The sequence below is a fragment of the Scyliorhinus canicula genome, chromosome 15 (assembly GCF_902713615.1).
Source record: "Scyliorhinus canicula chromosome 15, sScyCan1.1, whole genome shotgun sequence".
NCBI classification, from domain to species: Eukaryota; Metazoa; Chordata; class Chondrichthyes; order Carcharhiniformes; family Scyliorhinidae; genus Scyliorhinus; species Scyliorhinus canicula.
Window position 1 is genome coordinate 25,069,926 of NC_052160.1, and position 23,520 is coordinate 25,093,445.

Sequence of the window (23,520 nt, forward strand, 5' to 3'; positions counted from 1 at the left end):
GGGGTGAAGAAGTTCCTCCTAAACTCAGTCCTAAATCTACTTCCCCTTATTTTGAGGCTATGTCCCCTAGTTCTGCTTTCACCCGCCAGTGGAAACAACCTGCCCGCATCTATCCCCTTCATAATTTTAAATGTTTCTATAAGATCCCCCTCATCCTTCTAAATTCCAACGAGTACAGTCCCAGTCTACTCAACCTCTCCTCATAATCCAACCCCTTCAGCTCTGGGATATTCTCCCTGTGTTTGTGTGAGTTTCGCCCCTACAACCCAAAAGATGTGCAGAAATAGGTGGATTGGCCATGCTAAATTGCCCCCTCTAAATTTATTTAAAAAGAGTATGCACTCAAGTATGTCAGCCAGTGCACTGCAGTACTGGGGAATGTTCTTTGTATTTCTGGGCAAAATTGTCTCACTCAAGGTGAGGTGACTCACTCTCTTCTTTGAAGAGCTAATTGATGGGTTAAATAATCCTGAACATGTTAGACTCCAAAGCAATAGAGGGTGTGGTTACACTTTATGACTGTACCCATCCCAGCAGGATATACCGCTTTTGATGTTGTGCTTTTCATTAAATTCCCGCAAACTGTCGGCTCAAAGCCGTTGTTTAGAAAAGAAAAAAAAGACTGAACAGCTATTTGGAGTTTGTTTCTGGTTTCTAAATATTCTCAGGCTATCCAATTGCCTTCTATGCTTTTGCAAGTAATCCAAATGACAGTATAGTCTGACAATTGACTATATTTCTTTGCAAAATTTTGACCAGCATGTTATGTTTGTTTAGCACCTTTATCAAAGCATCTGAACACACCATTGTGCACTGCCTGAGGAAAAGTAAAGGGTTTCTTGTATATCATTCAGAGGATGAAAGGTGCTTTAGATTGCTGAACTGGTTTTCCACACTATCTGATCATTCTTTAGGCTATCAGTCCTATTATGGAGGTGTGCGTTGACTGGATAAGGCGCTGATCATTCCTGGCTATAGACACACCCAATGTTCATTTAAGTAAAGAATCAGAGAACTTAAAAATATTATCCTGAAGGTCATTGCTTGTAGGAAAGGGAGAAATCTGGCAAATATCTTTGAACCCAATAGTTTTCGTAGTGTGAAGAAAATCTTAAGTTTTATTTTGTACATAGAATCTTGCGTTACAAATATGTAACTATTCCCAAAATGCCCCACATCCCAATAATTATGAAAACAGAACTTGTCATGACTCCTTTAGGATTTTAACTCAACATTTAGGAGTAATATGTAAATAGTCATTTTAAACATGACACCAGAGAATACAAAATGATGTGTAAGAGTTGTTAAAATCTGGAATAGGTGGTGAAATGGTGGATGGAGCTGATTGAATAAGTTTGACAGGTATATGAGTAATCTACAAAGGGACAAAAAGCAGAGATTTAGGACTAGGCACAGTTGATTTCAAAGGGTCAGCACAGACATGACAAGCTGAGTGACTTCCTGGTGAGCTGTAAGTTTTTATAACTCATAGGAAACCTTAAGCACAAGAAAGATTCCCAGTTTCTACTGTTTTGCACCTAATGCCCTTTTGGTATTAAGTGATCATGCCTAACATTCATAGAATGAGGCGGTAGTTAGCACTGCTGCCTCATGGTGCCAAGAACCCGGGTTTGATCATGGCCCCGGGTCACTCCATGTGGTGATTACACACTCTTCCTGTGTCTGTGTGGACTTCAACCCCCACAACCCAAAGATGTGCAGACTAGGTGGATTGGCCATGCTAAATTGCCCTGTAATTGAGGGGGGGGGGGAATGAGAATTGGGTACTCTAAATTTATTTTAACAACTGATAGATTGAGGAATATAAAAAGAAAACGGTAAGATCATGTCAAACAAGCACTGATCACCATCTACTGTGGTACACCTAGTCAGTAAACCTAAGCCAAAGGTGATGACAATGTTAGACAATATACCAACATATAGTTGGTTACCTACCTTGTGTCTTCATTCTTCCACATACCAGAGGCACCTTGTGCAACAAATTAATTTGTCCTGCAAACTTTGTAAAATCAGAGATGGGCTACTGAATAGCCCAGCTCAGCACCATCACACTGCAATCAGTGGGCACCTGAATTTCTTGAGTTATTGATTAAAATGGCACAATCAAAAGGAGCAAGCTTGTTTTTAATGACTTTCTCAGCCATGCAAGCCAAGGCTTTTGGACACCCTTGCTGCAGAGACCCAGACTCTTGGCCACAGAAAGACAGTGTCAAACTTTCATTTGTGGATGTTTTGACTAGCTCATTAAAGTTTCACAAATGAGGCCTATAAGCACAATGTTCCTAAAGCTTGTCCACGCTTCAGTTCCTTGTAAACTGCATGTCTTTTTTTATCCAAATTGGCTTTGATATTGGAACAGAGGGTCCAGTGGGTGAAAAGATGGCCATGAAGCTTCTACTCAGTTGTTTTTATGTATAAATTTAGTGTACCCAATTCATTTTTCCAATTAAGGGGCAATTTAGCATAGCCAATCCACCTACCCTGCACATCTTTGGATTGTGGGGGTGAAACCCACACAAACACGGAGGGCTAAATCGCTGGCTTTGAAAGCAGACCAAGGCAGGCCAGCAGCACGGTTCAATTCCCGTAACATTCCCGTTCCCATTATTCTATGGTGACTACTGGTATTTCAATTAGGCTCCATGTGCCAGCACTTGAAAAAGTGATCACGTGGCTTAATCGTCACTGTTTAGCAAGCATCACTCTCTTGATTTAGCTGCTGCAGGAACTTTCACAGATCTGCCCTGGTAACTAACATTTTGCCTGCATTGCAAGGGCCACACTTGCTCAAGAGTCCACAATATGCAATGTATATTATTTAACACCACAATATTACCCCCTGCATTTCAATTTAAAACTATAGCAGGATCCTTGGTCTCCACACTGTCCTAAAAATACTTATCTGTAAAAGGCAGTGTTGCTGTGGTACCTACTGGAGTAATGTTTGGCAAAGCAAAAAGCTGCACACAATGGACTTGACTGGAATCCCTGAACGTTGTATCATTGTCAGTGTCTCATCTCCAATAAAGGATTATAAAAGGGCCTTGGTCGACTTCTGCCGCCAACCACTCAAGAGTTAGGTTGCCTGTTGACAAAACCTGCCGACTAGACTTGGCTACATGTCCCTAAATTTCTGTCAGCACACACCAAGTGAACGAGACCTAACCTCTCATCACTGGCAAGATTACTATCCTGTATAGTAGATTTACAAGTCAATGACAAACTTGGGATGAAATACTCAGTTTGTGTATTAAGCTTACATAAGTCAATGCCACTGTTTGCATCCAAGTGAGCTTCCTCCCACCACTTCATCTCTCAGCTTTTCCATCTGTTCCTTTCTCTCAGATGCAGGTGTAAGGATATCAACAATCAATTGATTATTGGGGGATTATGCCTTAATCTGCTCAATAATCAGCAAAACTATTTTTTAAAAACTCATGATTGAAGAGACCCATTACAACCTGGACACAGCTCTGCCAACGTAAAATGAATGTAAGCATAAGTTACCATTGTAGTCAAACCTATTCAACTTTCAATGGTGTTGGCACTGGCCAAATAAAGCAGACTGAAAAATTCTAATCAGGCAGCAAGTAGACATCACTTCATGGTCCAAAGTTTTGGCCTTGTTTAAAAGATTGCTTACTCATGGAGCAAATAATTGAGCCCTTGGACAACAGGATTAAAACCTCCATAAATGTATAATTCCATCCCAAGACCAAGCAGATGGTCACAGAGGGCAGTACAGTAGCACAAGTGGCTAGCACTCTGGCTTCACAGCACCAGGGTCCCAGGTTCGATTCCCCGCTGGGTCACCGTCTGTGCGAAGTCTGCACATTCTCCCAGTGTCCTCCGGGTGCTCCTGTTTCCTCCCACAGTTCAAAGACGTGCAGGTTAGGTGGATTGGCCATGATAAATTGCCCTTAGTGACCAAAAAGGTTAGGAAGGGTTATTGGGTTACAGGGAGAGGGTGGAAGTGAGGGCTTAAGTGGGTTGGTGCACACTCGATGGGCTGAATGGCCTCCTACTGCACTGTATGTTCTATGTTCTTTAAAAATCCTGCTGTCTTTCTCTCTTAGCAAGAACCTTTATTCCATAGCCATTGACAGATTTGGGGATAAATAGGGAATTAAGAGATATGGGGACGGTAGAGTTCAGCCATGAATGGCTGAGCAGGCTCCAGGAGCCAACTGTTGTAATAATTAGGTTCTCAGGGGAAAGCTCCCCAAGTTAAATATGCAAGTTATGAATGAACATAAGAACTAGGAGCAGGAGTAGGCCACCTGGCCCCTCGAGCCTGCTCCGCCATTCAATGAGATCATGGCTGATCTTTTGTGGACTCAGCTCCACTTTCCGGCATGAACACTATAACCCTTAATCCCTTTATTCTTCAAAAAACTATCTATCTTTACCTTATAAACATGTAATGAAGGAGCCTCAACTGCTTCACTGGGCAAGGAATTCCATAGATTCACAACCCTTTGGGTGAAGAAGTTCCTCCTAAACTCAGTCCTAAATCTACTTCCCCTTATTTTGAGGCTATGTCCCCTAGTTCTGCTTTCACCCGCCAGTGGAAACAACCTGCCCGCATCTATCCTATCTATTCCCTTCATAATTTTAAATGTTTCTATAAGATCCCCCCTCATCCTTCTAAATTCCAACGAGTACAGTCCCAGTCTACTCAACCTCTCCTCATAATCCAACCCCTTCAGCTCTGGGATTAACCTAGTGAATCTCCTCTGCACACCCTCCATTGCCAGTATGTCCTTTCTCATGTAAGGAGACCAAAGCTGAACACAATACTCCAGGTGTGGCCTCACTAACACCTTATACAATTACAACATAACCTCCCTAGTCTTAAACTCCATCCCTCTAGCAATGAAGGACAAAATTCCATTTGCCTTCTTAATCACCTGTTGCACCTGTAAACCAACTTTCTGTGACTCATGCACTAGCACACCCAGGTCTCTCTGCACAGCGGCATGCTTTAATATTTTATCGTTTAAATAATAATCCCGTTTGCTGTTATTCCTACCAAAATGGATAACCTCACATTTGGCAACATTGTATTCCATCTGCCAGACCCTAGCCCATTCACTTAACCTATCCAAATCCCTCTGCAGACTTCCAGTATCCTCTGCACTTTTCGCTTTACCACTCATCTTAGTGTCATCTGCAAACTTGGGCACATTGCCCGTGGTCCCCAACTCCAAATCATCTATGTAAATTGTGAATAATTGTGGGTCCAACACGGATCCCTGAGGGACACCACTAGCTACTGATTGCCAACCAGAGAAACACCCATTAATCCCCACTCTTTGCTTTCTATTAATTAACCAATCCTCTATCCATGCTACTAATGTCTCTGCAGCTACTGAGCCAGCCAAAGTTGGGATATTATTGGTTTTGAAAACGGGGTGGTGAAATTCAACCAGATCTTTATCTCCCTTTGCTTTTCTTCAGGTAGGGAAAAGGCCCACCTTCTGCATACAAACAACAACAACTTGCATTTATAGAGTGCCTTTAAGGTAGTACAATATTCCAAGGTGCTTCACAGAGACATCAAACAAGTTTTTAAAAATGAGCCACCCTACCCAGCACACCAATGGGTCAGGACTCAAGTTTATTTTGTATGCAGGTCTCAAAGAAAAATAGCATTCTGACAGGGTTGTTCTTGATGCGAGCTGCAAACAGAAACCCCAAAAAGGGATGAAATGCGCACAAAGTCAACTGCATTGGTGAGATGAAATTAACAAATGGGCTAAAGCTAAAGGATTATCTAATTTGAGTTACAAACTTGTGCTATGGCTGAATCATCAGGAAATGGAAGGCTGGGGCTGTAGAGCTCAATCCTTGGCCCCAGTTCCTGTCCAGTAGCGTGTCTATATTTACTCTAGCTGCAGAGAGCTCATATGCCACTTCCCAAATCAGATGCTCAGGCCACATGCCAACTAAAATCGCATGGCCTCTGGGGAAACCTATCAATCTTTGAGTAAAACCTGTGCTACTGTATGAGGAAACATGCATTTCCAGATACTCTGCTGGTACAATGAGTTCACTCATGCAGAATTACAAAGTTCAAACAATTCTACATAAAATCTAATAATGTCCACGACAGCACAAAGTGCATTAAATATTTTACACTCGGAAACCCAATGGATCTTTATCAGGAATGATCCTGAACCTCGTGCCCACGTTGACATTACAATCTTCAGGTGAGAATGAGGTCAATGCGATGTCATGACAAATTCTCATCAATTGATTGGAGTCATGCTGTCTGAAGTGAACCTGCTCTTTTTCCCTTTAGGTACCAGAAAATAACTTAAGTTTAAAAAAAAAGACTCTGAAGACCATGGAGAGGAAAACAATGTCTAAATGGGAGCAGCAGAGCCCCACACAGCAGGGTACACGTCACAGAAACTCAAAACAGTCGAACTTCAACTATTGTAGCCGCCTGCATTATGCCGATTATGGATATGGCCCATTTTAGCCCTCAGTCTTCGCCGATTTTCCAGGAAGCCTGAAACACTGTGCCATACAGCTGATGGGTGAAGTTGCACCAAGAGGTTCTGTATGATTCATTGGCTCCCAGTTTAGATTCAATGTGCCCCATTCTCTGCAATATATGACGTGGGACAGAGGATGAAAGGGGCCTCTTGAGTCAGGTCTTTGAGGACATCAAATAAAAGATCCGGCATGTGGTCTGTTATCATCCTGGGGCTGATGAGAATGTTGCTGAAGGATGACGCATCAGACCATGATGCGTGATACTTTGCTTGCGAGAAGCAGAAACTAGATGGGAGGAGAGAAAGATAGAGTGTCAGAGAGGGATTAGATAGAAATAGTTGTACAATCATTAAATGCAACATAGGGTCACCAACCACTCCAGCAGAAATAGAATGATTTTTAAAAATTGCATTTATATAATTTACAACCGTACGGCACCCCAAACATCTGTTAAGTTGTTTTTGAAGTGTAGTTACTGCAGTCATGTAGGGACATGCAAAAGCCAATTTGTACATAGCAAGTTCCAATAAACAGCAATGTGTGAAAATGACCCGCTTAACTGTTTTAACAATGTTGGTAAAGGATAGTTATTGGAAAGGACTGTTCTTTAAATACTACCTGTGGCATCTTTTCATCCACCTGAGATGGCAGACAGGACTTTTAACATCACATCTGAAAGAGGAGATTTCCAAAAGTGCAGCACTCCCACAGCACTGCACTGAAATATGAACGTTAATTTGCAGGACCATTAAGAGCAAGGAGTGAGTCAAGTTGGATAACTCTTTCAAATGTCTGGCACATGGGCAATGGGCAAATTTGTCTTCTTTTTGAAATATAATTATATGATTCGAAGTACCTGAATGAGGGTCAGCACGGTGGGCAGTGGTTAGCACTGCTGCCTCACGGCACCGAAGACCTGGGTTCAACCCCGACCCTGGGTCACTATCTGTGTGGAGTTGGCACATTCTCCCCGAGTCTGCGTGGGTCTCACCCCCACAACCCAAAAAGATGTACAGGAAAGGTGAATTGGCCACGCTAAATTTCGCCTTAATTGGAAAAAAATTGGGTACTCTTAAAAAAATTTTTTTATATAAAAGAATGACTTATACAATTTCCTGATAGGGTAGTCGTTAGAGTCAGCAGTAGCCTTCAAAATACTTGAAGGTGGAATGTGCCAGGGAGTGGGACTAATTGAAATACTCTTCGAAAGATCCAGCACAGCTCAATGGGTCAAATGGCCTCCTTCTGTTCTGCGCTATTCTATGCTTTAGACTAGCACAGGTGGTTTCCAACCTCCTTGTTACAAGCAATAAGACTTGGTGTGTGCAATCACCAGCAGTTCAATTCAAACATATATTTGCATATTTTCTCTGAAATTGCCTATAGTACTTATTCTTCCAGTACTTTAAGATTCACAACAACTTTGCAAAAAAAATCATCCAAATTTACTGTTAAAAAAAGAAAGTGACTGGAATATTTTTAAGGAAAATGGCATAATCACCTCCCTGCGCTGGGTTCTTTGACAATGTAAATGATCTTCCCTGGAAGGAAGAGCTGAGGGCCATGAAAAGGCGAATCTGAAGGTGATTCATCAGCAATGCTGGTGTAGGAAGCGGACCTGTGCCCCATGAGATTCTGTTCCGCGAGAAGGGGCTGAGTCAGTTGCTTCTGTTGCCCGTCATCCAGCTCACTGGGGAAATTGTCCGGATCCCCTCCAAACACCTCATACCAACATCCTCGCAACAGAATCTGATACTGGACAGAGAGAACAACAAATGGGTGGAGATACAGATTCTGTGATCAAAGATTTAACTCAGCAAAATGAACTATAATGGAGAAATGCTGAGGGCAGTTTGAATAATCTCAGCTTTTATTCACCTAAATGTAGAAGATTAAGCAGTGTTCTAATTGAGGCATTTATGATGACTGAATTATTTTGATAGGATAGATAGGGCGAAACAATTTCCTCTTGTGGGGAATACAGAACAGGAGGGGCATAATCTTAAAAACAGCAAAATGAAAACACCCAATTAAAAGAAGTGACGAAACCGAAAGGCACTGAAACAACAAAATGGATTTATAAAAAAAAACAATCAAGATGGATTTTGAGACTTCCAAACCTGCAATATTAGGTACAGAAGTGGCCATTCAATCCCTTGGGGCTGTACCACTACTGTACCCCCCCCCCCCCCCCCCAGGGAGTTTCACATTCACACCACTCTGGGAAACTAAATTTCTCCTGAATTTCCCATTTTACATATTACTATCTCATATTGAGGGGCTCCTGGTTTTGCCCCTCACCATCCCCCAACAAATGGAAACATATTCTCCATATCTACTCAATTGAATCTCTTCATAATCTTAAAGAGCTCCATGAGGTCACCCGGCAGCATTCTCCTTCCTAAAGAGGAGTTCGAGCCTGTTCAGTGTTTCTGGTTTCACCTTTATAAAGCCTTTCCTTTACATTTGTTAGTGACTATTCCTATTCCCTTCCTTCAACGTGGAGACCAGGTCTGTGCATAGTACATCAAATGTGGTCTAACCATCCTTCAATATACATTTCACATAACTTTGCTTTTCAATTGTAGCCCACCAGAAATGTACCTCCCTGCTCTGTTTATTCGATCCATTCAGAGTAAAAATAGTTCCACCGAATGCTTTCTTGGATTTATTACTGGCTACCTTTTCTACCCCCAAAACGAAGGACTGCCTTTCTAAAGAGGGTAAAATGTTGCTCAAAAAGGCATCAGCATTTCCATCCAAACAGCACTGCAAAACATCTCGATACCTTGGGTCGGTTGCTTTGGGCAACTATTTTTAATATTCTTCTTTTCAGGTCTTCTACATTGGCAAGGCTCAGCCTGAAAAGGTGGAGGTTAAAATGAACATTAAGAATGTAGCGTTGGCAATCACTCAGAATGAGACTGGACATGCAGTTCATAAATGTTGCACACTGACCTTGGAATGAGATCCTTGCCCAGAACAACAGATATGATAAATCCTCTGCTATAATCAGCCAGACACTTACTGGAAAAAAGATGATTTTCTGGATTAGAACAGAGAAATTATGAATTACAGTTAGACTGAAGATGACAACGGTTCCTGGGGAGGATGCCCCGATTAAATGCCCCCGGGTGCCATTATGGGTAGATACGACACAGTGTCTGCCGTAGTGCAAACTACAAACAGATATAGCTGTGGATAAGTTAGCAGTGTCTATGTGACAAAAGTTTAAACAATGCAATAGAGAAAATATCTTCCTCCAAACCAAAAAGCAACAGGTACGATTCAGCGGACCAAAGTCAAAGTTTGCTTTTGGCTGCATTTGGCGGGATGTTTCTCGGTGGCTGCAGTGCTAAGAATCTCCCCGCTATTCAACAACACTTTGCCGGGTTTTTTTTAGCCTGGGAGATTTCCCCTCACCGAGGCTGCGCTTAGGCAGCCTCCAGCACTAGTGAGCTGGCCTCACCAGCAGGACTGGCGCCTTGCAGATTGGGGCGCCATTTTGGAAGGCTGCCCTGATCTCTAGGTCCCTTCTCCCCCACCCGCTTTCAAGACCCCTTTACACTCCAAACCTTTTCTGGAATTCACAAACTCTCCCCCCCCCCCCTCACTCTTATGGGCAAGGCCTCCCGGGCCCAACCCCTGGCACTATCAACCTGGCACTGCCAGCCTGGCAATGCCCCTGGCACCACCACCCAGCCACCTGACAGTGCCAGGCTAGCAGTTCCAGGTGCCAGGGGGAGTGCTAGGCTACCACTTGCCATGTCACCAACCACCTGGGTGTCTCTAATGGCCTGTGAGATGCCCCCCTCTCCGAGGTGGTGTTACACCTGATCCACGTTTGTGGAAACCAGTGCTAAACGGCACCCTGGCGTGGTCTCGCAGGCACGGCTGTTGACACCCGGGCACCGAGTGTATACAGTGTCTGAGTATGTAAATGATCCTAATGGATCATTTAAATATGCAGATCTGGATCTCGACCCATGAGGGAGAGATCCTGATTGCGCCAGGCGGAATGAGTCAGGTGACTCACGATTGTCTGGCAGGGAGCCCGATTTGGGGTCTTGCGTGATTCACCCATTGCATCCAGATCAGCGCCAGGCGCAAAGCATTCCCTGAATCACACTCCAAGAGTTGAGTCTGTGTTAACTTCTGTTCTCAGCAAATCTGCCACATCCAGCATGTGACATGCAGGGAGGAGGACAATCTTTCTTATTCACTCGTTTCGTATCACCCAAACGAAAAAAAAAAAGTTGCTTGAATCATTCAGATTGGTGAATAGCTTCCTCCATCCTGGTGTAGGTAGTCAGGGCTAAACTGTACCCAGACTGGGGGAAGCATGGTAAGTTATCAAATGAGGTAGATCATCAGGCACTTGGCACCTTAACAGCTTAAATTTATTTCATCTCCCTGCCCATCAGACAGTCAGAGTCATTACGGCACACTTGGAGGCCATTCAGCCCATTCTTATGCTGTATAAATACAGCAACCAGCCATTGCTATGATCAGGGCAGTTCTTGAGTGATCCACATCACTCAGCAAAAAGGAGTTCACCCAATAATAGGCTTCAGACACTCCAAATTAACAAAAGAGTGAAGTTAAACTGAATAGATGAGTAAGATTGTACAAGGGACATACTGAACCTATGGGTGCAGTGCTACCGAAATACACAATCAAGATTTAAAGGATTAGAGTGTCACAACATATATCTTCTGTCAATAACACTGAGTAACTGAGGGGTAATGGAATGGAAATTTTATTTTACAGTCTTAACGTAATGCTGAACACACATTAGTATATGGTGCTGTAATTGTATGAGCGCATTCTCAGTCAACTTTTATACCGTGGACAAACGAGGGACTTAAAATTTGGTCCAACACTCGCTTGATCTATTTTATGGATCTGTTCTGAAAATACTGTCCTTGTAGCAAGTCTTACTTACTGTGCACGGATATAGACAATATACATATTCCAAAATGTTGCAATACCAGAAGTCATGCGAACATCTAACTAAAAATATTCCACACAGCATCAGAAGTCCAGACTGAATACTGGGCCATGGTAAATTGAGAGATGAAGGCAAGTGAGAACATAGACCAAAGCACAAGATGTGGATCTAGAGCAAGAGTGAGCAGCTGAAGTAACGCTAGAATCCCAGTGCAGCAAAAGGTTCTATTTTTAAAATTCTCATCCTTATTTTCAAATCCCTCTATAGCCTCATTCCTCTGCATCTTTATAATCTCTTCCAGTCTCATAACCCTCTGAGATCTTTGCACTCCTAAGATTCTAGCCTCTTGTATATCCATGATATTGATCACTCTACCATTGGCAGCCTAAGCACTGGAGTTTCTTCCTAAACCTCTCTATCCCTCTTTTCGCTCAAAGACCATGGAATTCCTACAGTGCAGAAGGAGGCTATTCAGTCTACCGAGACTGCACCGACCCTCTGAAAGATCACCCTACCTAGGCTCACTCTCCTGTCCTATCCTTGTAAAAGGAGCAGTCTGGTAGTACAGTGGTTAGCACTGTTGCTTTACAGCGCCAGGGACCCGGGTCCAATTCCTGACTTGGGTCACTGTCTGTATGGGTTTCCTCCGGGTGCTCCGGTTTCCTCCCACAAGTCCTGAAAGACGTGCTTGTTGGGTTAATTAGATATTCTGAATTCTCCCTCTGTGAACAAGCGCCGGAGTGTGGGGACTAGATTTTCACAGTAGCTTCATTGCGGTGTTAATGTAAGCCTTCTTGTGACACTAGTAAAGATTATTATTACCCTGTAACCCCATCTAACCTGCACATCAACTGGCCAGATTTATGGGGATTTCTTTATTGGGTCCACCCACGTTTGGCTGTCAGCTGAAAGTCCAGGCAGTAGACATCAGAAGACTATTCATTCATTAAGGTGCAGGAGGAGACAGTAATCATAGCAGATAAAGCAAGGGTCAAGACCAGTTAGCTCAGCACGAATGAGGGATTGAACCTGGCAGCTCCTGTACCGCACTACAACAACAGTAACGCTGAAGGCAGCTCTCTTTTTAAATAAATTTAGAGTAACCAATTCCTTTTTTCCCCAATTAAGGGGCAATTTAGCAAGGCTAATTCACCTACCCTTCACATCTTTGAGTTGTGGGGGTGAAACCCACACAGACACTGGGAGAATGTGCAAACTCCACACGGACAGGGACCCGGGGCTGGGGTAAAACCCGGGTCCTCAGATCCGTGAGGCTGCAGTGCTAACCGCTGTATCACCGTACTGCCCCCTGAAGTCAGCTCTCTATTGTTAAGAGCTTCCTCAGATGTGTGGTGTTGACCTGCTGCTGCAACTAGGGATCACCAACCCTACAGGATTGCCTGGAATCTCCAGGAATTTAAGATTAGTCTCCAGGACAATGTCAGTAAAACCTGGGAGAAAAATTACAAGGGCATTAAAAGAAAAGTGCGTTTCTTCCCCCATATTCTTCAAAACACTTATTAGAAATATTGGCTGTTTGGTAACAATCAAGAATTATCCAATAGGATAAAGGAGTCTGCTCGCTTTTCCAATTGGCCGGGGAAGCCTTGACCCATGTGGATGGACATGCTAGATGGCCAATTGCAGGAATGCAGGGAAGGGGCTCGATGAGGGTGAACAGACAATGGTGGACATATGGGGCAGGGCTCCACAAAGGTGGCCATTCGGGACAGTCAATGGTGAACATATGGAACGGGAAGCAGGAGGACACTTGATAAAATCTCCAATGATGATTGGCAACCGGCCAATAATAGTCCATTTTCGTGTTTTATTCTGGATCCTCAGAGCATTTATGAGATCCAAATCTCACCTCACTGCTCTGGGTTAGCCTTCGCTAATCATCCAACATCCCTCAGCGTGGCATGGGTACAGAGCCACTTCCACCTGAAACAGGTTAATTCAAGGGGCATTCAATTTTAAATCACACTAAGAGTGAAAACACTGCAACACTGACTGAGAATGCACTCACTGTGACAAATAGGCCAAGCGTTCCCCTCAAATGCGAACATAAGTGCATAAAATTAGAATACTTAAAAATATCGAAGAATGCCATGAGCATAAATTATTCAATTTGACTGTACCTAACATTAACAGAATGACTGTGCCCAGTCATTCTACACCGCTCACCTGAGCAAACCTCCTGGAGGAGAAAATGCATAGCATCGGAGCTCTGGGAAGGATGTATGAAGCAATATAGCAAGGATCGACGCTGCTCCTGCCCCCAGGCTGTGGCCAGTTATAACCAATTTATATTCCTACAGGGGAAAACATGCTTACTCCAACAGCAAATGATCATTTCAAACAACTAAAAGCAGGCAGTTCTGTAGCTGGTAACTGGCAGAACACATTCAGTTTTCTTGCTTAGCTTACCAATTGCATTGACAAAGTGTGGCTTTTAAAATTTGTTTATGGGATGTGGACGTCACTGGCTGAGCCAGCATTTATTGCCCATCACCGAGGGCATTTAAGACTCAATCACATTGCGGTGGATCTGGATTCACAGGTAGACTAGGTAAGGACGACAGTTCCCTTCCCTCAAGGACATTAGTGAACCAGATGGGTTTTTACGACAATGGTTTCATGGTCACCTTTAGACTTTTATTGAATTTGAATTTCACCATGTGCCATGGCAGGATTCAAACCTGGGTCCCCAGAGCATGACTCTGGGTCTCTGGATTACTAGTCCAGTGACAATACCACTAGGCCACCGCCTCCCCCTAAGCTGCAACGGGTTCCAATCCTCTTCTCCATATCATAGTAACCTGGTATCCAAAGCAAAGTCTGTGTTCAAAATCCTGAGATGATTTTGGTAGTTTCTCCTTATTTAGTCTGCTTCCACCAACAGGGGGGCTGGTAACCAGAAAGCTCAGGTTTAAGAGAAACAGGGACTACGGCGCTGAGGACCCGGGTTCGAATCCCGGCTCTGGGTCCGTGTGGAGTTTGCAAATTCTCCCCGTGTTTGCATGGGTTTCACCCCCACAACCCAAAAGATGTACTGGTTAGGTGGATTGGCCGCACTAAATTGCCCCTTAGTTGGAAAAAAAACGTTGGGTACTCTAAATTTTAACAAAAAAAGGTTTAAGAGAAACAGTAGCAAAACCGGTGGGAATGAGGTTTCTATTTTGTTCACAGTGCGTCGTAATCTGGAATGTGCCACCTCAATAGGAGTGGATGAAGATTCAACACTAACTTTCAAAAGGGGTTCGATAAATACTAGAAAAGAAAATTTGCAGGGTTATGGGGAAAGGACATGGGGACTAATTGGACAGCCCCCCCACCCCGCCAAAGGGTCAGCATAGGCACTTTGGGTCAAATGCCCTCTTTCTCCACTGCCCGAGGTGAGAAGCATTGCAAAACAATTAAAATATCAAAGTCACCTGGTATCCAAAGCAAAGTCTGTAATCAGTTGGTGCTTAACCACGGCAATCTGAATGATATAATTGAGTGTTTGCGTAGAGACCCCAATACTACCCAGTTTGCTTATATCGTTGCTTCAGTACGCAGCTCAGTTATTGTATAAAAATCCATCATTATACCCGTGTGAGGGCAGACAGAACTGTTCAGTGCACATTGAACCAGGAGAAACATTTATTAGAAAAGAGTTTTGCCATAACACAGGAGTACAGGATTTCTCTGATTAAAGATAATTAATTATACTCCAACAGTCTTTGCTTTGATTCCCTCAAGTCACTAAGCATTAAAAAAGAAAACACAAAAAGTAAACTGCAGCTTCTCCCGTATAAACGGCCATTAAACATGGTCAGTTTTTCAAAACATGCATCAAACAGGCACAGATGTTCAAAAATACCAATATTCAAACTCACAGGGACAACTTCGAAAGCTTGATTTAAAATCCCTTCCTTAATTAATTTCTTGTGAATGTAACATGCTGCCTGAAGAATCCCCTTGAAAGAAATGGTTATAATGAGTTAGTTAATGCTCGTTTAATTTACAACACAGTCATTCAATGTCTTCACAGGCTCACAGTTGGATGTTTTGCAAGGTACACTTCCGACCCACTCAGGCACTGCACTTGTTTTGAACGGAAAGGGGTCCCCATTAAGTTCAGGCTCATTTGAAAACAGCAGTCACTCTCGCCTCGTACATCGCATCAACAGCATTACTCTCAACGACCCTTTCTGCTACCTCCTCAATAAACTCCAGCAACTTAGTTAGGCATGATTTCCCCTTTGGAAATCCTTGCTGGCTGTTTCTAATCAACCCACATGTTCCCATGCAACTACTAATTCGTTCCCATGCAACTACTAATTCTATCTGAATAATTGTTTCTAGAAGCTTGCCCGTTAAAACTGACTGGCCTGTAATTTGTGGGGTTATCCTTACAATCTTTTTTGAACAGGGGGATAACTTTTTCAATTCTTCAGACCTCTGGCACCACCCCAGAGTCTAGAGAAGACAGGGTTACAGCCAGAGCCCTTGCAATTTCCTTTCTCAGTTCCTTCAGCATCAATGAATGCATCTGATTCGGTCTCAGTGCCTTGTCAACTTTGAAGTACTGACAGTCGATTCAACACTTCCTTCTCATCAATTTTGAGCTAGGGACAGAGTTTCCTCATCTGCCACCATGACCTGGGTAGCATTTACCGCCTTGGTAAAGACGGACACAAAGTATTAATTTAATACCTCAGCCTCTATATATAAATTCCTTTTTAGGTCCCTAATCGGCCCTATTTCCCCTTTCATTATTTACATGTCTATAGAAGACTTTGGATTCCCCTTTACGTTGGCTGCCAGTCTTCTCTCTTAATCCCTCTTCACATCTCTGATGTGTATTTCTCTTGGTTCTCAAATGTATTTTCTACCTGCCATTTTCTCCCTTATCATAATGTCCATTCCCTTTGTCATCCAGAGAGCTCTAGATTTATTTGCCCTACCTTTCCTTTTTAAGCGAATGTACCTTGAATGAGTCCAGATCATTTCGCATTTGAAGGTAGCCCATTGTTCAGCATTTCCCGCCAATCTCTCATTCCAGTCTATCCGGCCCAGCTACGTTCCTGCCCCATTGAAGTCGGGCTCTCCCCCAGTTAATTATTTTTTATGTTGGGTTGCCTATTGGATTTTCCGGACATCATCCTAAACCTTATGATACAATGATCACCGTCTCCTAATGTTCCCTCACTGACACTCATTTCCAAGAACCAGGTGCAACAGTACCTCCTTTCTTGTTGGACTGGACACCAACTACTGTGGAAACTTTTCCTGAACACAATCCCAAAACATTTGCTCCTCTCCTACACGACCACTGTCCCAGTCTACATTCGGGTAATTAAAGTCCCCCATTATCACGACTTTGCGAAACTCATGCAGACACGGGGAGAATGTGCAAACTCCACACGGACAGTGACCCAGAGCCAGGATCGAACCTGGGACCTCGGTGCCGTGAACCTCACCTAACCCAAGAGCAATTTAGCATGGCCAATCCACCTAAACCTGCACGTCTTTGGATTGTGGGAGGAAATCGGAGCTCCTGGAGGAAATCCACGCAGACACAAGGAGAACGTGCAGACTCCGCACAGACAGTGACCCAAGCCGGGAATCGAACCTGGGACCCTGCTGCTGTGAAGTGACAATGTTAACCACTGTGCTACTGTTCCACCCACTCTTTGGAGTGAGGTCCCCAGGTGGTCGAGGTACAACTGTTGGAGCTTCCGGACATGGAAGGGGAGGGCAGGATCGGGGACACGCACGCACGCACACAAACCCTGATCTACAAGTCATTACTTTTTCCCTTACTCTAACACCATCTATTAACTTACTATTCTCTCTATTAGCGCATTGTGTCACTCCCAGTATTTTGTGCATTCTGGTCTTCCTCTCTAATATTTCTTCTTGATTTCCACTCCTCTGTGAGTTAAGTCCTCCTAACAGCACTAACAAAACACTCTGGAAGGAACTCAGTCCCAGCTCTGCAACCCACCCACCTTGTACAGGTGTCATCTCCCCCAGTCGCAGTGCCCAAGGAATCTAAAGCCCTCCCTCCTGCGTCATCATTCCAGCCACGCATTCATCTGCCTTATCCTCCTATTTCTGTGCTCACTTGCATATGGCACCAGATGTAATCTGAAGATTACTACATTTGAGGTATTGCTTTCTACCTAGCTCCCTAAATTCTGATTCCAGAACCCCATCCCCATTCCCACCCTGGAGTCACGTCTACAGCCACAGTAATGCCTGTCTGTTCCCTTAACTAATGAATCACCTATCGTTATTGCCCTTCCCTTCTTCTTCCTCCCCTCCAGTACAGCTCGTAATGCCACAAACCTATCATTCTATGCTCTGATTTAGAACTCCAGACTGATCTTTAACCAGTCGGCAAGCACACATTTACAGTTTAATTTCAGCTTCGGTGCTGATCTGAAGTTCAAGCTTCAGGGCACGAGATTCCGACTGTGTTACAACTTTAATGGGAACTGCTTCACAGATACATTCAGGCTGCAGTGTAAATACTGAAACAAAAGTATATCTTGCACAGTTTTCACATGATCCTACATCCCGGTTTCTGATTAGTTTGCAAGCATGAAAGAAGAGCTGAATACTTACCTTATGTGCCAAACATTCTCCTGTCACACCATCTACAGGTAACGTCTCACGCTCTGCGCTCAAATCTGTCAAAGCATCCTGTAGGTTAAAAATACATGTAAACAAGGATAGGGCACAGGAACTACTGGATGAAAAAAGGCTAAGGTTTATCTAGTTTGTCTTCTACCATCTGGTAATCATACCATACAATGATAACAAAGGACATTCCAATCATCCTTATGCCCCTCCAATGTTTCAGCTGTTAAATCTATTGCCCAACTTGGAAGCATGCTAGTCAGATCAGGAAAGATTTGGTTTGATCCCGTGTGTGCCAGGGTTAACTGATACCTATTGTGGACCAAACTCTTTCCCGAAGTGATCAATATTTTCTTTTGTGAGGACTTCCGGTGGCGGCGATGACGTAGGAAGCCGCACATTTGGGAGCTCCCATTTCAAACGGACTTTTCGGCTCTTTTTAGAGCCCAAAACGGAAATTTTTCGACGTCTGGGAGAAGGTGTGCTGATCGACTTTCCCCGCAGTTCACGACTCGAACTCGGAGTGGAAAGGGGGAAAACCGGCAGCAGCTCCCCAGAAAAAGCAGGGGAAGGAATCCAAGATGGCGGCCGGCGGAGCTCCAGAGGAGTGGAAGCAGTGGGCCCAGGAGCAGCAAGCTGCTCTCCTGCGCTGTTTTGCAGAGTTTAAGGCTGAGGTGCTGAGCTCTCTGCAGGAAATGAACAAAAGGCTCTCGGAGATTCAGACGACCCAGGGTGCTGCCATCAAGGCGTTGCAGACGCAGGCCACTGAACGAGAGGAGGAGGCCGTGGTCCTCGTGAGTAAGGTGGAGGGGCACTCGGCACTCCACAAGAAGTGGCAGGACCGCTTCGAGGAGCTTGATCACCGCATGAGGAGGAAAAATCTGCGGATCTTGGGCCTTGCGGAGGGGCTGGAGGGGTCGGACCCGACAACCTACGTGACTACGATGCTGAACTCGCTAGTGGGGGCCGGGTCTTTCCATCTGCCCTTGGAGCTGGAGGGAGCACACAGGGTACTGGCCAGGAGGCCTAAGGAGAATGAACCCCCGCATGCAGTGCTGGTGAGGTTCCACCGGTTCAGTGATCGGGAGTGTGTGCTGCGCTGGGCCAAGAAGGTGAAGAGCAGCAACTGGGAGAATGGGGTAGTACGGATCTACCAGGATTGGAGTGCGGAGGTGGCTAAGCGGCGGTCCGGGTTTAATCGGACGAAAGAGGTCTACTCTCGGATAGACTTCTTCGTGGTGAGTAGGGGACTGATTCCGAGAGTGGAGGAGGCCGAGTATTCGGCCATTGCAATCTCCGACCACGCTCCGCATTGGATAGAGTTGGAGATGGGGGAGGTGCGGGACCAGCGCCCGTTGTGGCGGTTGGATGTGGGGTTGTTGGCGGAGGAGGTGGTGTGTAGGAGGGTCCGGGCAAGTATTGAGGGGTACCTCGAGGTGAATGATACGGGGGAGGTTCAGGTGGGGGTGGTCTGGGAAGACCTGAAGGCAGTGATTCGTGGGGAGCTGATGTCCATCCGGGCACACAGGGAGAGGAGCGAGAGGAGTGAGGGGGATAGACTGGTGGGAAGGATGCTGGAGGTAGACAGGAGGTATGCAGAGGCATCAGAGGAGGGACTGTTGGGGGAGAGGCGCAGCCTGCAGGCTAAATTTGATTTGCTGACCACTAGAAAGGCGGAGGCACAGTGGAGGAAGGCACAAGGGGCAGTGTACGAAAATGGTGAAAAGGCGAGTAGGATGCTGGCTCATCAGCTCCGCAAGCAGGATGCGGCTAAGGAAATTGCTGGAGTGAGAGACAAGAGTGGGAATGTGGTGCGGAAGGGGGTAGAGGTGAATTAGGTCTTCAAGGACTTTTACAGGGAACTGTACCGGTCGGAGCCAACGGGGGAGAGGAGGGGAATGGAGAGGTTCCTCGACGGGCTTTCTTTCCCGAAGGTGCAGGAACATAAGAACATAAGAACATAAGAACATAAGAACTAGGAGCAGGAGTAGGCCATCTGGCCCCTCGAGCCTGCTCCGCCATTCAATTAGATCATGGCTGATCTTTTGTGGACTCAGCTCCACTTTCCGGCCCGAACACCATAACCCTTAATCCCTTTATTCTTCAAAAAACTATCTATCTTTACCTTAAAAACATGTAATGAAGGAGCCTCAACTGCTTCACTGGGCAAGGAATTCCATAGATTCACAACCCTTTGGGTGAAGAAGTTCCTCCTAAACTCAGTCCTAAATCTACTCCCCCTTATTTTGAGGCTATGCCCCCTAGTTCTGCTGTCACCCGCCAGTGGAAACAACCTGCCCGCATCTATCCTATTTATTCCCTTCATAATTTTAAATGTTTCTATAAGATCCCCCCTCATCCTTCTAAATTCCAACGAGTACAGTCCCAGTCTACTCAACCTCTCCTCATAATCCAACCCCTTCAGCTCTGGGATTAACCTAGTGAATCTCCTCTGCACACCCTCCAGCGCCAGTACGTCCTTTCTCAAGTAAGGAGACCAAAACTGAACACAATACTCCAGGTGTGGCCGCACTAACACCTTATACAATTGCAACATAACCTCCCTAGTCTTAAACTCCATCCCTCTAGCAATGAAGGACAAAATTCCATTTGCCTTCTTAATCACCTGTTGCACTTGTAAACCAACCTTCTGTGACTCATGCACTAGCACACCCAAGTCTCTCTGAACAGCGGCATGCTTTAATATTTTATCGTTTAAATAATAATCCCGTTTGCTGTTATTCCTACCAAAATGGATAACCTCACATTTGTCAACATTGTATTCCATCTGCCAGACCCGAGCCCATTCACTTAACCTATCCAAATCCCTCTGCAGACTTCCAGTATCCTCTGCACTTTTCGCTTTACCACTCATCTTAGTGTCATCTGCAAACTTGGACACATTGCCCTTGGTCCCCAACTCCAAATCATCAATGTAAATTGTGAACAATTGTGGGCCCAACACGGATCCCTGAGGGACACCACTGGCTACTGATTGCCAACCAGAGAAACACCCATTTATCCCAACTCTTTGCTTTCTATTAATTAACCAATCCTCTATCCATGCTACTACTTTACCCTTAATGCCATGCATCTTTATCTTATGCAGCAACCTTTTGTGTGGCACCTTGTCAAAGGCTTTCTGGAAATCCAGATATACCACATCCATCGGCTCCCCGTTATCTACTGCACTGGTAATGTCCTCAAAAAATTCCACTAAATTAGTTAGGCATGACCTGCCTTTAACGAACCCATGCTGCGTCTGCCCAATGGGACAATTTCTATCCAGATGCCTCGCAATTTCTTCCTTGATGATAGATTCCAGCATCTTCCCTATTACCGAAGTTAAACTCACTGGCCTATAATTTCCTACTTTCTGCCTACCTCCTTTTTTAAACAGTGGCGTCACGTTTGCTAATTTCCAATCCACCGGGACCACCCCAGAGTCTAGTGAATTTCGGTAAATTATCACTAGTGCATCTGCAATTTCCCTAGCCATCTCTTTTAGCACTCTGGGATGCATTCCATCAGGGCCAGGAGACTTGTCTACCTTTAGCCCCATTAGCTTGCCCATCACTCCCTCCTTAGTGATAACAATCCTCTCAAGGTCCTCACCTGTCATAGCCTCATTTCTATCAGTCGCTGGCATGTTATTTGTGTCTTCCACTGTGAAGACCGACCCAAAAAACCTGTTCAGTTCCTCAGCCATTTCCTCATTTCCCATTATTAAAACTCCCTTCTCATCCTCTAAAGGACCAATATTTACCTTAGCCACTCTTTTTTGTCTTATATATTTGTAAAATCTTTTACTGTCTGTTTTTATATTCTGAGCAAGTTTACTCTCATACTCTATCTTACTCTTCTTTATAGCTTTTTTAGTAGCTTTCTGTTGCCCCCTAAAGATTTCCCAGTCCTCTAACCTCCCAGCAATCTTTGCCACTTTATATGCTTTTTCCTTCAATTTGATACTCTCCCTTATTTCCTTAGATATCCACGGTCGATTTTCCCTCTTTCTTCCGTCCTTCCTTTTTGTTGGGATAAACCTTTGCTGAGCACTGTGAAAAATCACAGAAATCCTTCTGTGAAGGAGCAGGTGGAGGGGTTGGGTGCGCCGATTGAGCTGGAGGAGCTAGTTAAGGGGATCGGGCAGATGCAGTCAGGGAAGGCACCGGGGCCGGATGGGTTCCCGGTGGAATTTTATAAAAAGTTTGTGGGCCTAGTGGGCCCCTTGCTGGCGCGGACACTTAATGAAGCGTGGGAAGGGGGGGACTTTGCCCCCGACGATGTCGCGGGCGCTGATCTCGTTAATCTTAAAGATGGACAAGGACCCCCAGCAGTGTGGTTCATACAGGCCCATATCTCTCCTCAATGTAGATGCCAAGGTGCTGGCAAAAATCCTGGCCACCAGGATAGAGGACTGTGTGCCAGGGGTTGTACACGAGGACCAGACAAGTTTTGTGAAGGGAAGGCAGCTGAACACGAATGTGCGGAGATTGTTGAATGTCATCATGATGCCGGCGATTGAGGGGGAGGCAGAGATAGTGGTGGCGCTGGATGCAGAGAAGGCCTTCGATAGCGTGGAGTGGGGGTACTTATGGGAGGTGTTGGGGAGGTTTGGATTTGGTGAAGGGTTTATTAGATGGGTGAGGCTGCTATATGAGGCCCCAATGGCGTGCGTGGCCACGAATGGGAGGAGGTCGGAGTACTTCCGGCTTTACCGAGGGACCAGGCAGGGTTGCCCCCTTTCCCCCTTGTTGTTTGCATTGGCAATCGATCCGCTGGCGATGGCGTTGAGGGATTCAGAGAGGTGGAGAGGTTTGGTGCGAGGTGGGGAGGAACATAGGGTGTCGTTGTATGCCGACGACCTGTTACTGTATGTGGCGGACCCGGTGGGAGGGATGCCGGGTGATGGAGCTGCTAGCTGAGTTTGGGACCTTTTCAGGTTATAAACTAAATTTAGGCAAGAGTGAGGTGTTTGTGGTGCACCCTGGAGACCAGGAGGAAGGAATTGGTAGGTTCCCGCTTAGGCGGGCAGGGGAGAGTTTTAGGTACCTGGGGGTGCAGGTGGCCAGGGATCGAGGGACTCTTCACAAACATAATTTCACCAGACTTGTAGATCAGATGGAGGAGGAGTTCAAGAGGTGGGACATGCTGCCATTGTCGTTGGCGGGGAGGGTGCAGTCCGTCAAAATGACGGTGCTTCCGAGGTTCTTGTTCCTCTTTCAGTGCCTGCTCATCTTCATCCCCAGGGCCTTCTTTAGGAGAGTGACTAGCAGTATCTTGAGCTTTGTGTGGGCACATGGGACTCAGAGAGTGAAGAGGGTTTTCCTGGAGCGAGGGAGGGATAGAGGCGGGCTGGCGCTGCCCAACCTTCTGGGGTACTATTGGGCGGCCAATGTGTCAATGGT

At 45.1% G+C, this 23,520-nt stretch overlaps 1 protein-coding gene across 1 annotated transcript in view; it reads right to left on the minus strand.

Moving 5' to 3' along the window:
* Nucleotides 1-5,585: 5,585 nt before the first annotated feature.
* Nucleotides 5,586-23,520, minus strand: part of daglb (diacylglycerol lipase, beta) — a 43,142-nt gene continuing 25,207 nt past the window's right edge. Inside the window, exons 9-15 of the mRNA XM_038820404.1 lie at nucleotides 18,098-18,175; nucleotides 15,361-15,441; nucleotides 13,664-13,791; nucleotides 9,484-9,552; nucleotides 9,314-9,386; nucleotides 8,027-8,280; nucleotides 5,586-6,810 (exon numbers count right to left, since the gene is read on the minus strand). Coding sequence (XP_038676332.1) covers nucleotides 6,618-6,810; nucleotides 8,027-8,280; nucleotides 9,314-9,386; nucleotides 9,484-9,552; nucleotides 13,664-13,791; nucleotides 15,361-15,441; nucleotides 18,098-18,175 — 876 coding nt within the window. The 3' untranslated portion in view covers nucleotides 5,586-6,617. The remainder of the gene's footprint in view (nucleotides 6,811-8,026; nucleotides 8,281-9,313; nucleotides 9,387-9,483; nucleotides 9,553-13,663; nucleotides 13,792-15,360; nucleotides 15,442-18,097; nucleotides 18,176-23,520) is intronic.